Below are 14,151 nucleotides of genomic sequence, written 5' to 3' on the forward strand. Positions count from 1 at the left end.
ACATTTTGCTGAATCAGCAAAATAATACTACGTGCATGTGTTACACGCGCCGATGAGCTGGAAAATGACGAATAAAATGTGAACATGTGTCATTTTTATCCAAATAATTTATAAATAATTAATTTAAATTAAAAAATACCCCCTCCCCCTAACCTACCCATCCTACTAGTCTTCTTCTTCAAACACCCCACCCACCCGCCACCCCCACCCCACCATTCTTCTTATTCAAACATCCCTCCCCCACCCGCCACCCCCACCCCACCCCACCAATTTTTTCATCAAATAGCCCATCCATCTGCCAGTCTTCTTCCTCTCTTTATCTTCTTCAAAGACCTCACACCCCCTCCCCACCCCCACACCCCAGTCATCTTTAAATTTTTTCATCGATTTTGCTTCGATTTTTATTTTTTCTTCACTGATTTTACTCAACAAAAGGTGCCAAAATGACGCACTTTATGGCTATTTGAGGTGTCAAAAGTGAGCGACGTCCACTTGAGGTGCCTAAGTTAAAGATCACGCGTACTTAAGGGGCCTGACGATGGGTTTGACCTTTTTCTTTTTTACATAACTTACTCACTGGTTCAGGAAATGATCTCGTATGACCACTCAATCTCGTGCATGATTCTCATAAGAAATTTATCTTACATACTATAATATATTAGGGGTGATACAGTTAGGATTGAGATTATTCGGTAGAAGGAGGGAGTAGCGTCGGTGGAAGACAAGATGCGGGAAGAGAGGTTGAGATTGTTTGGACATGTGAAAAGGAGGGGCACTGATTACCCAGTTTGTAGGTGTGAGAGATTGATCGTGGATGGTTTCGGATAGGGTAGAGGCTGGTAGGTCGAAGAAATACCGGAGAGAAGTGATTAGACGGGACGCATATTAAGATAGACGGCTAGTGCGTGTGGGTGAGTCGTAGTCAATAGTTAGGAGTGCTTTGGTGTATCTTGTCTAGTAGTCTTAGGGCTTTGTACATAGGTTGGAGTTTCTAGTTTGGAGGGTTAGGGAAAGTTGTTGCCTTTGGTTTGTTAGTGTATTGTATTACTTTGTGGGTGTCGCATCTCTATTATTTCATCTTGTTTCATATTTTATTACGAGTTTATTTACTGTTTTTTTATCCTGAGTGGAGGGTCTACCGGAAACAGTCTTTGTAATTCTTCGGAGGTAGTAATATGAACTGCATATATTTTACTCTCCCCAGACCCCACTATATGAGAATATACTGAATTTGTTGTTGTTGTATACTACTAATTACACCACTGATCTTGTCCGAAATTTTTAAAAAGACACCTAAACTTACTTCGACCTATTACCCCACGACTCTTCTTTATTTCGTTGCAAATACATCATTTTGACCCTCTACGTGTGAAAAAACAAAATTGACTTTTTTGACCAATTAGAAGCTGCCACGTGTAAATAATTTAATATATAATTTATCTTATTTTTTTAAAATTAATATTTATTTATTTTTTAAAATTATTTCATAACCCCCCACCCCACCTACCCCACCCCCGCAACCCCACTCATCCACCATTATCTTCTTCCCCAACTTCTTCTTCATCACCATAACTCAACAATAACATCAATTACAACAACAACAACATTAATTAAAGCAACAATAACAACATCATCATCACCATAATTTAAAAAAAAAAATCTGATGTACAATCTCCATTTTAATGGAGCTTTAAGTTCCATTTTAATGGAGGGAACTGGACGAAAATGGGGGAGGGAGGTGTTGGACGGGGTGGGGGTGGAGAGGTGGGATGGGGTCATAAATAAAAATGGAGCTTAAAGCTCCATTAAAATGGAGATTGTACAAGAGCTTTAAGCTCCATTTTAATGGAGGAAACTGGACGCGGGGAGGAGGGGAACTGTTGGACCTGGACGTGTGGGGGGAGCTGTTTGACGCGAGGTGGGGTGGGGGAAGAGGGGATGATAAATTAAATAAAAAGAAAAAAAATTATTAAAAAAATAAATAAAATATAAAATTAAAAATATTTGATACGTGGCAGTACCTGATTGGTTCGTGCATTCACTTTTTTTATTTGTGACTGAGATTCAGCAAAAAATGGTGTATTTGCAACAAAATAAAGAAAAATCATGGGGTAATAGGTCGAAGTTAAAATTTAGGTGTCTTTTTACAATACTTGAATAAGATCATTGGGTAATTATGTATTTACACATAATATAATAATACACATTACCAAAGAATTTACATGTTTTTCTTTTGGAGTAAATATATAGTACCACATATTAGTCTTTGAATCGTGTTATTTTCATGGATCCTTTTTGTGAAAATGACAATGTAACTAAAATCATATTTATAATGAATCAAGTCAATCTACCAGTAAGTTCATGTCACGTAAAATGCCAAGTAATAATATATTTTTTTAGGTTGTTCCAATCTAATTAGTCCATATTGATCAATTTATTTAACTACTTTTTATCCCCCTTCGAGTTCTCTACATCACATTAAAAAACATGACATTTGTTTATTTGAGAGATAGTGAGAAATGTGCATTCGGTATTCGATTCAGTATTTTTAAAATTTGAATTTGATAATCGATATTTGAACGTAAATATCATATACCATACTTATAAATATCGATTCGATAATTCGATAAGTGGTAAATTAAACTTTGATACGGTACGGTATTTAATAATATCATATTAAAATTTGAGATGTGCAAATATACATTTAAATTTCAAAGAGTATATTTAATAGAAGCATATTTAGTATTTTTTTGTTGCATTTTACAAATATATTATCAAGGTTTAAGAAATTCTTTGGGATGACTAATACTATTTTCATTGAGTTTGTTGGATATACATATATGTGTATGCGTGTAAAATTTGGTATTTGGTTAATACCGAATAGCAAACGGTATTAATATCTTGTATCAAACCCAATCCTGAATATCAAAATGTTAAAATTTTACTCCTAAATACTACACCAAATACCAAATTATTAAATATCAATTACCAAATTTTTTAATTCGATTCAATAATTCGATTTTCGACATTTTATGGTGAGTATAGTGAGAACTCAACTTTATATAGCTTTCATTAAAGAATGATGGTGTGTTGACCCATAGATTAGTGGGATTTTAATATATTATTACAAGTATTTTTTATTAGCTACAAATTAATCTAATATTTTATGTAAGTAGGAATATAATATATCAATTCACTCACTATACCTTAGAAAAAGCAAGTGATTATTTTGTGTAAATATAAAGATTTTCAATTATTTATATTCTTTTAGCAACATCGTTTATACGTGAAATATAACTATCTTTAAGACCAACTATCCTTAAGACCTAAATAAAGAAGGAGAATTACGATAAGTTAATAGTCAATATAAAAGTTGTAAAACTAACCAACATAGTTTGTGGTGTGGTGGTGGGACTGCTTCACCCTTAATTAGAGGTTTCGGGTTCGAGTCTTGGGTATGGAGAAAATTCCATTGGGAGCGCTACCCCTTAATGGGCCCTGCTATGGGCGATCCGGATTAATCGGGACTCCAATGTAGACACCAAACACCGGATGAGAAACACAAAAAAAAGTGGTAAAACTATATATGATAAAATCTCTTGATACAAAATAAATCTGATTAGATTGAAATGTATACAAATTATTATTCATCTAATGGATTCACATATATAGATGCAAACCTAATGTAACGCATGAGTTTATGTGAACCTATAACCTATTACTTTTGTTCAAATACTATATACATGTATTAAGCAATTTTAACTAAATATTTATAAAGCTTGGATTATGATTTTAATTATCATCGTATATTAATTTGAAATTGTCATTATAAAAAACTAACAATAATTAATCTCACCATGCACAAACAATATTGTACATTTACTGTAGCCATGTGGTGTGAGGGGAAGTTGTAAGGTTGTCCAAACAATTGGAATATTTATCTTTATGATAATACAATATAGTCATGAATATAAAATTAATTGAAAAGTGATTATTATTTTAAAAAAAAGAAAAGAAAAAGCTATGGATATATGAATTCGTTGGATTTTGGATATGTTAATTATGCATATAAAATTTTATAGTATGCGTGTTATAGATATTTTAATTTCTCCAAATAGAAGGTGCTTATACAAGATGCTTAATTTTGAACTTTATATTATGCACCATGTTTAATACAGTAAAAATATCATGGTGGTGACACGTGTCAATCCATATGCATTACATGGACATATTTGGGAACAAAATTATTCATATTTTTTTGTTTGATTGTGGAAACATCACTAAAAGAAAGGTATAGAATCCAATGCTCTTCTATAAAATAGTATTGTCTTTCATATGGCTTATACGTACTGGTTTGACTCGTGAAAGCAATCATTATTTTATTTATATTTTTATTAAAATAAATTATTTATATCATATTATTTGGGGTGCGGCTTGTTTGAAACTGTGCACGAAAACGAGATGCTTTATTCACCAAATTGCCCTTTGTTAGTTGTCGATTGAAAGTGAAAATACAACGACAATAACAAATTCAGTGTATTCTTACAAAATGGAATTTAGGGAGGGTAAAGTGTATGTAATCCATACGACGATCTTAGATGAAGTAGAGAGATTGTTTTCGATAAACCCTCGGCTTAGGACAGATAACATGTCTAACAAACAAAAAGTCATAAAAGCACACAACAAAATGAGATAACATACTGTAAACTATCTATTCGAAATTATAGATATCAGCGAAACATCACGAACAGGAAACTCCAGGTGCAGATACAAACTAAAACACTCTTTCCTACTAGTACGGACGGATTCTATTAATCCACATTCTTCATACCTTCCTATTAAGAATCATATTAAAAATAATAATCTAGAAAATAAGGTAGTTATTTACTACCATATGTAATAATACTAATAGTTTATATAATATGCCTAGGCCATACGTTCTTGAGATACTCCTAAACCTTGCGCGCATATGAAATACTTTATACATCGAACTGAATTTTTTAGTTTATATATGTCAGTGTAAACTACTTAAATCACACGCATCGAGTTGCCTTTATTTTTTGAGTTTCTATAAGTTATAGTAGTTTACTTACATCACACTCCTTCGTTACGGTCATTTCCTCGATCCTACATGAACACGGAATGTTTAATGCACCGAGCTAGCTATAATTTGGTGTGATAAACATTGTTCAATACATCAATGACAAGTAGCGGGGATAGCTCAGTTGGGAGAGCGTCAGACTGAAGATCTGAAGGTCACGTGTTCGATCCACGTTCACCGCATTCCTTTTTCAACTTTTTCTCATTTTGCTCTCTTGTTTGTTTGTTCTAGTTCTTTAGGAGTTTCTCGGAGCAACGATAAAGTTGTCTTCGTATGATTTATACAAGTTACGGTTCGAACTTATAAACTAGCTATATTACAACCGTTTTGAGTGTAGTCCTTCCTCAAATCCTACCTGAACTTTAAGTTGGATATCATAATAACGCAAGATGCTCTGTGCACCGGTTATCGGAGAGGAATCGAGTGGCTGAGTGTTATTGCAAAGCTAATTTCAACACTTTATACATTCAAATAAGTTGAAGAACCAAACATTCACCTGTATACATGAGAAACTGCTTAGCATCAAACTTGTAGTGCTTTGCCATACAACAAATTCTTTTTAACTGTTCAATTATAACTCAAACAATAATAGGATCATCAAACTACCCAAACCTTCACATGACATCTTTCAAATGTTGTACAGCCTTTGTATGTTTCATGAAGACGAACAGCCAGCCAATCGGCTCGACGAAAAATAAGATATTAAAAAAAAAAAAATAGATTAAAAGAAATCAAATTCAAGATAGTTGTCTGAATTCTTCTGATAAGGAACAGTTCCAGCTACAGCTTTCTCACTTGTTGATGCTGCTGGAACTGAAATTCGCTCGAATTCCACGGGCCTCGGGATCTCAGGAGGGCTCGCGCAACGAATCAATGCCCAATTTACACCTTCAAAGAAGGGATGCTGCTTGATTTCTGTGGCTCCTCTTTTGTATGCCAATCTATGCTGTGGTTCCTTCACGAGCAACCCTCGGATAAGATCCCTCGCGGAGAAACTGACCACTGGTGATTCTGGAAACCGCAGTGGCTGACCAACAACGTTGAAAAGAGTTTGTCGATTTCCTGATCCCTTGAAGGGAGTTTTGCCAAAGAGTAACTCGTATAGAAAGATACCAAAGGTCCACCAGTCCACTGCACTCCCGTGTCCTTCGCCTTTGATTATCTCAGGTGCTAAGTACTCGTGAGTCCCGACGAATGACATTGACCGTGCTCCAGTAGGCTCGGCAATAAGCTCTGGTAATGGGCTAACTTGGTTCCCTATTTCAGTTTTAGATTTCTTTTCTTTCTTTGACTTGCTGGAAAAGAGGCGAGGTCCGAAACATGTTGTAGGAACAGCACAGGATGGCTGAATACAAGAGGGCTCGATGCATGCTGGCTGTGCACAATAAGCTGAATTCTTGCGCAGCGGCTCACCTTCAAGAGATGCTGACTTGACAAGAGTTGGACTGACAGCGCAGCGAAGGGAGAGATCAAAATCAGACAGCATTATGTGTCCATCTTCTCTGACAAGCACATTTTCTGGCTTGAGATCACGGTAGACAATGCCAAGCATGTGGAGGTATTCCAGAGAAAGGAGCACTTCTGCTACATAGAACCTGCAATTTAAGATACAATACAACACTAACGAATTAATAAACCGCAGTCACCAACACAAACTTTTTGTTCCCGGGTTTGAAATTAAGCAAAGGCAGAAAGCACAAATGAAAATCCTGATAATTTATGCCTGCTTCCTTGGAGTTTTAGTACTAGTAACAAAAGGCTTCTCGAGAAAAAATACACAAATATTCTTGATACTTTAGATATTCCAAAAAACTGCCACATGGCATTCAAATCATGTCAAAAACATTTACGAATACACTAACTTACAACTTTCTTGATATGCATAGTATGCAATTTCTTAGACCCAAAAGGAGCAATCGCGCCAGATTCTAAAAGAGGTCCGAATCTTCTCAATGATGATAAGTAGGAAACATAAATTGTTTATTACCTGGAGGATTTCAAAGTTCATCAGTAGATATACAAGTAGGTAACAAGGAGTTCTCCATAACAACGCTGTTTGGATGGGCAGAAATTTCTAATTCTAGAATTACTTCACTTTTTGGTTCAAATAAAAACAGTTTCAAACAAATGAAGAAACATGAACACTTAGTTCATGTTTTTTCCTTTGAATCTCCCTAAACCGATCTCATTTTCCTCAACATATTCAAATCATTTACAGAGGGTTTCAAGATAGTTTAAACCAAACCGACAGCAACAGAGAATAAAGTCCATGATGAGCAGATGAATAACTAGTCCCTGCATTCTTGGATGCTAGAGGATCTGTTGAGACACACAACCAGAAAGCCATAGAAGTTTACTATTTGGATGGAATACGCGGTAAAAGAGTAAGGAGTTGGACAGCAACGTACTTTAGCATTCTACTTGATGTTTCTTCTATCCTTAGAAACTGCATTCTACTTGATGTTTCTTCTATCCTTAGAAACTCTCTTTCTTTTCTTTTCCGGTAAAATCACCAGAAACTCTTGCCTAATCTCAAGTTAAATATACCTTTTTTCTCCCTAGCAAAGAATGACCTCAACTTTACAGAGTTCAAAGGAACTAATTCTTAGATTTAGAAGTTAGTAAAATTTTTATCAGCAACAAGAATAATTAAACCATCAGATACTAATATTCATTAAGAAGAGCACTTTTTCGGATATGTTCCAATTAAGAGAATCATAAATTGAAGCAAACAAATTCAATTATTGAGCAGAGAAATCCAAAAGAGAAATTAAATTATGTGGCCTGGATAATTAAGATACTGTATAATGACATCAAGGGTACGTTTTGGAAGTTTCAGCACCTTTTAATGCCAGAAAGTACAATGAGGTGTATCAAAGCTAATTTTGGTGTATGCATAACTTTGTCAAATTCAGAGAAATACATAAATAGGAAGGGATGAATTGCTACTCAAATCTTTTAGAAGAGAGGCAGAAGGTTGTAGCATCAATTCAGAAAAAGAAAATGCGAGGACAGAAAGCAAGTCGGTTATAACAGTAAATAATATTTCCTGTATTTGCTACCTGATTATGGAAAAAAAGGACACATGAATGGACCGACACATACAAGAAATCCCTAGAGCAGAAAACTGTAAAAGAAGGTGAAAAGATTTTCTTTTAATGCCCGTGGAGTCTGGGCGCTTGCCTGAACTTCGACTAGTTCCACGGGTATCTCCTACCTCCCACTAGAACTCTGTCAGGATAACTCTGGCCATTACGTCTTGGACAGATGGGAAGAAATCACCTAGTGTTTTTGCCTCCATTGGGTTTTGAACCTGAGAACTGTTCTCAACCCACTTCATTAACCACTAGGTCACACCCTCGGGTGCAAGCTGAGAAGATTTTAATTGCAAAGAAGAGAAGATTGCCAACAAAACTGAAGATCTGGTTACAGCGAACTCTAAGGTTTGGCCTTTTCTTTTATTGACTTTCTTGAGTCAATGTCGCATTTCACATGCTTGGTTAGATCTCTTAACCTAATGTAATGAATGAGAAGGTTCCAAATTCAGTCTTAGCTACGTGGGTAAGAGACCTATAACCCCCCCTCCCCCCCAACTCTGTCACACCAAATTAAAAATTACTGATCAAGTTACCTGATATCTATTGCTGGTGGGAGGTGACATGCATTCTGTGGACTTAATCGAGATGCGTGAAAGCTAGCCCAAACACCACGGTTATCAAAACAAAAATACTGATTGGTAGTGATTTAGTCCGACAGGGACAACTTTCTTGGTGCTCCAAAAGATCATCTTTACCAATTTTCCCTTGTTTGTGCTCGACCTTTTTTTTTTTCCTTTTATTCAAGGGGAGAAGAAGGCGACACTTACCTTAGATCTGGCTATTAAATGCTTCCTCTGTCTTATATTAACTAGTTGAATTTAACTTATGCATATGTTGAGAATACAGTTGGATGGGTTACTATAAGAGTTTGTTAAATATGTCGAATTAACAATCGAACAGCCAGGAAGATTTTCAGATGTCATATACAATTGAAACTGACGTTTTTGATGACGTAAGTAGGTGTTTGGCATGCTTCATTGTGAAAATAGAAAGAAGTAGTTTTTGCTTTCAAAGTGAAAAATGATATTTGAAAATTGGAGTTGTTTTTGGCCATGAAACAAATAAAAGAGTTGTTTTTGGATTTTTGTGGGTAATTTGGAGCGGAAACAACCTTTTGTTGTTTTTGGATTTTCTGAAATTTTTTTGAAAAAAGTGAAAACAGAATTTTTCATAATTTTATGGCCAAACATGTTTTCCGGAGTTCAACTCCGGAAAAAGTGAAAATTTGATGGTCCAACGGGCCGTAAATATTTCCATAACACCTATTTACTTTACCGAATAAGAATTTCCCATTACATTAAAGAGGTCAATGTTTTGCAAATGATTAGAAAGAAAAGAAGGTCACAGGAATGAGTCAAAGTGAGCATTTGTCAGTCTTTCAATGCTCCAACATCAACCGATAAAAGAGAGCTCGGATCGAATAGGTATATCAATACCGATTTGATCCAAGTTCTTGTTCGTGGTTTTAATTAATGAATGTAATATTGAAAAGTGAAAAAGGTTACTTAAATATTTTAAATCAGGTGGATGACTACTAAAATGAAAGATTTATTTGCCAAATAAGAAATACATCTGCAGCTTAGCTGATTACCGCAACTACAGGACCACAACAAACAACAATCTTAATGACTATAGAAACATGTTACGTGCCTGCAGGCACCAAATTTTGATGTAAAATAAACAAAATTACCATGTGCAATTAAAATAGTGGTCACACTAACTTGTCGCTTGCATCAAATTGGAATATAGTTGACAAGAAGAACATGCAACAGACAACAAAGAACAAAAACAGTTTCATATAGATCCAACACAGGAGAGGAATATAAACCGGTTCAAACATCCACTTGACTTGGTAAGAAAAACATGAGCAAATAATACATATCGAAAAAAGAAAAACCTAAGCAAATGATCCCAAAGTAACTCGAGCACACTCATTTTAAGAATTTAAGATATAAGATCTAAACCACTGATTAAAGAATAAAGTTAGAATATAAAATAACCAGCTTCTCAAACACAGATATCTAGGTGAGGTCAACATGCAACGAAAATGTCCACAAGTAAATTATATAACTGAAATACATGCAATCCAAATGCTTTAGGAACTTGCATAGAAGACAGTTTGCTTCAATTCAATTTCTCTAGTCAACAGCATAGATAACCTGATGAAGATAATCATATGTCATTTAGAGACATTTATATCCCTTGATTGCTATCAGTGTATCTGTCGGATCAATTATTTTTTATGTTAGAAATAATGGATGGCGTTGGATTAGTTATATCTACAGCTGTAACAAAAGCATATATGGACATAACAGTTAAAGATATAATCAAAGTTGTAAATTCTGGAAATAATACTCCAGGCCTGAAAGCAACAAAAGACGCAAACTTTTCTAAAAGAAAGAACAACAAACTATCTAAAGACTGTAAGGTCAGAGATCAAGTATCATACTTCACCGCTTGTTCCGAAAAATGCTTCCCTGGCTGTCTCTGTCTGAGTGTGTGCAGGTCTCCTCCTGGGCAGAACTCCATCACTAGACATGAAAACTTTTCTGTTTCAAAATGGCTATATAATGTTGGGAGAAACGGATGGTCCAGGGACTGCAATATCTCTCTTTCTGTCTGAGCACGAAGCAATTTCTTACGACTAGCTAAGGATGCCTTATCCATAACTTTCATTGCAAAATAACACTTTGTGCCACACAACTCAGATAGATAAACACTTCCAATATCACCACTTCCCAACTTCTTCAGCAGCCGGAAGTGCCTCAAATCCAATGCCCCATCCTTAGTCCGGATAGCTTGGATGGCTTCCCATCTTGAGTCATTAGCTTTATGAGGTTTGTTGACGCTGCTGCTCAAGCTGCTAGAAGTACTCTCCTCACTTACGTCAGTTCCTGTGCTTCCCCTACAGATGCTGCTCTTACCACTCTCAGGAAAATCTGCTCGGTCACTAATTTTGGCACTTCCACTTGTTTTTGCAATACTACTTGCCCCATCACTAACTTTCGCTGATGCTGAGCTGTCCTTAATAGAACTCTTCGTTTCCTGATCGGCTGTGCCTTGTGAGCCTTTCGCCTCGGTAGGCATAGAACCTACTACACTAGCTGAATGTTTTGAATTCCCCAAATATAAGCTTGCATCGAATTTATCAGCAAGTGAGTTGGAAGATCCCTTAGGCTGACTACTCTGTGACTTTTGACCAACCGTAGGTTCTACCATAAGCTGTTTCGATACAACTTCTCGTTCTTTAGAAGTTGCAGTCTCTGATTTGTTACTTTTCGAAACTTGGGAAGGTGCATACCTGCGAGAACTCCGTTCTGCTGTCTGATTTCCAGTTGTCTTGGAAGAAGTTGTCGAGGCCATTGAAGCAAATATTAATACCTAAATGCACTGTGCTGAACAAACCCATTACTCAGACTCCGAGATCAATTCATTAACCCCCTTCTTATTAGTAACACACGCCAACATCACCAGCTCCATCAACAACACAGAAAGTTCCTAAATTGAAACAAGAAAACCATAAACACATAGCTCACTGCTCAATCACAGTAAACAGCAACAACAACAACAACAACATACACAGCGAAATCCCACAAGTGAGGTCTGGGGAGCGTACACAGACCTTACCACTACCTCGTGCAGGTAGAGAGGTTGTTTCCGATCAACCCTCGGCTCAAGTGTAGCACAGTAAAAAGCTCCAAAATGAAGCAATAGAACTATAAAACAACAAACAACAGGACTAATTCAAGAAACAAAAAGAAGCATAACTTGAAATCATTCATCATTAACAAGTGAAAAATGGAAAGAAAACAAAAACCTCAACACACAAAGGACTTGATACTTGGTATAATAAGCCCAAAATACACAAGGTCAAGAAAATCAACACTCATTTAGCATGCTAATCCAACAAAAATTAACCAGTAAACAGCAGATCATTATAACTAAGTAACAATTAAAGGTCCAAAACAGCTAATTTTACCTCAAAAACAAATCAACCAATTCCTTTTTTTTCAAGAACCTAATATAACAAGGCAAAAAAAAAAAACTAAAATGCAGACATTAAAAGCACTGAAAGAGCTATCAATCACCACATAGAAGAAGATAAGAACAACCCCACAAAAATGTAAATAAAGAAACACAACAAGGGTCAATGAAAGCATACAGATCTTGTGTAAAAGACCCACCTTTTTTCTTCTTCTTTTTTTCTATTTTAATTTTTTTCAAGAAAACCCCACAAAGACCCAATATGCTAAAAACAAAGAAATCTATAAAAACCCACCAAGCAAACTACTGGACCAGTTCAAAAGTAGCCTAAAAAATAGTACTACTACCTGAAGTCACATAGATGAGAGCTTTGAGGGGTTTTTTTTAGGTTCAGCAATGAATGGAAATGGAAAAAGAAAATAAAAAAAGCAATCTTTATACTGTTAGATAAAGAAAAGATTAAAGAGAAAAAAATTGTGGAGAAAAAAAGGCTTTGGGAGTGAAGAAAAGGAGTTGGTTGGGTGATTCTTGACAATTGGAGCTAAATCTAATACTACTTGTATTAATTTACGTGACACTTTTCCTATTTCAAATGGGATATTTTTTAATTAAGATTTATAATACTTGTTACAATAATAATAATAATAGTAATATATTTAATGTTATACATCAAGTGAGATTCGATAAAAATATAATTTACACAGTCCTAACTTCAGTTATATAGATAAAACGATTATTTTAGATGAACTCTCGGCTTTAACTAAAAGAATCAATAAAAATATGGGATTCACTTTTTGAAATTTCAAGTGGCGTGATTCCTCCTTTAGAAGTTAAAGTTGAATGATTGAAGTCTTATTTGGGTTCAAGCAAAGAGATCGAAGCGAAGTCATCAATTAAATCATTCGAATGGCTTCCCCTAAGATTGACTTATTTTTTCCAAATAAACTGAACCTCGATCCCACATTCATCAAAAAGATATGGGCATCTCTCTAGTCGTTCTCCGAAAGCCCTATAGATCAGATCATGAACTCTTTCAGACACTTAATTTCACTTGATTAGGACAGAGTTAGATAAAAGAAAATAATAATAAAAGATAACTAAAAATAACAAATAATAGCAAAAAGTTTTATGCCTATACAAAAAATAATACTTTTTATCCAATTTTAAGTATACAGATTTTATTTTAATATGCTTAAATTCATAATTTAAATTAAATTATAATTTACTCTTAAAATTTAATTTATGTCACATAAATTAGCACGGAGAAAAATATTACCACATTAGTAGATTTTTTTTTTTTTTTATATTAAGAAATATAGAAGAAAAAGAGAAGATGTGTGGGGGGTGGGGATAGGGTGGTGAGGGGGTGGGTCAAAGGTACAGTAAAGCTTTAGAGGTTCAATAATTTCAATGTATTTTGTCCCAAACACAAGTGTCTGAATCAACATATGGGCCACCACCTCTATCCAACCTGTCTCTCATGCTATATACTTTCTTTTATTATATATTATTATATTATATGTTATATTCCAAATATAAAACACCAAAAATTAGAGATCATGAATCTCCACAAAAACATTAATCACAAAGACTTATTGGTATTATTATTATTACTACTTTTCTCATATTTCTCCATATTTTCTAGGATCTATCGGAGACTGTGTTTTTATCTCGTGAAGATAGGAGTAAAGTTTTGATAGATTTTACTTTTTTTAGATTTTGCTTGACTTAATAGTGTAAAGATTCTTTACAATTGTCGAACGTACCACTTAAATCTTCATACTTTTATATGATGTATATTTTTAGCAGTAATTCTTTTTACGCACGATTTAACTTAACTTTGTACACAACGTCCCACATAGAATGGTAGGGTTTTTTCACATGCATGCTTGATCCAGTAGCCCGTCAGGAGTGGAGCCAGGTAGGATCAAGAGAGTTCATTCAAACTTCCGTCATCAAAAAATTATA

At 35.0% G+C, this 14,151-nt stretch overlaps 1 protein-coding gene and 1 non-coding gene across 9 annotated transcripts; one reads left to right on the top strand and one right to left on the bottom strand.

Annotated features, from left to right (window-relative positions):
• Window positions 1-5,210: 5,210 nt before the first annotated feature.
• Window positions 5,211-5,283, top strand: TRNAF-GAA. The gene has a single exon. It is a non-coding gene; the product is annotated as a tRNA-Phe (tRNA).
• A 334-nt stretch (window positions 5,284-5,617) lies between these two features.
• On the bottom strand, window positions 5,618-12,713 carry LOC107878826 (serine/threonine-protein kinase D6PK). 8 transcript variants are annotated; one of them, XM_016725967.2, is made up of 3 exons: window positions 12,531-12,713; window positions 10,649-11,697; window positions 5,618-6,696 (listed from the first exon to the last, which is right to left on the bottom strand). In XM_016725967.2, exons 2-3 carry the CDS (start codon window positions 11,560-11,562, stop codon window positions 5,823-5,825), a joined length of 1,788 nt encoding a protein of 595 aa, XP_016581453.1. In that variant the 5' UTR covers window positions 11,563-11,697; window positions 12,531-12,713; the 3' UTR covers window positions 5,618-5,822. The 8 variants fall into 8 exon arrangements, with proteins under 8 accessions (XP_016581453.1, XP_016581456.1, XP_016581458.1 ...); XM_016725970.2 differs by having other exon boundaries at window positions 12,528-12,713; XM_016725972.2 differs by having other exon boundaries at window positions 12,384-12,711.
• Window positions 12,714-14,151: the final 1,438 nt, after the last annotated feature.

This window comes from Capsicum annuum, chromosome 7 (genome assembly GCF_002878395.1).
Source record: "Capsicum annuum cultivar UCD-10X-F1 chromosome 7, UCD10Xv1.1, whole genome shotgun sequence".
Lineage (NCBI taxonomy): Eukaryota > Viridiplantae > Streptophyta > Magnoliopsida > Solanales > Solanaceae > Capsicum > Capsicum annuum.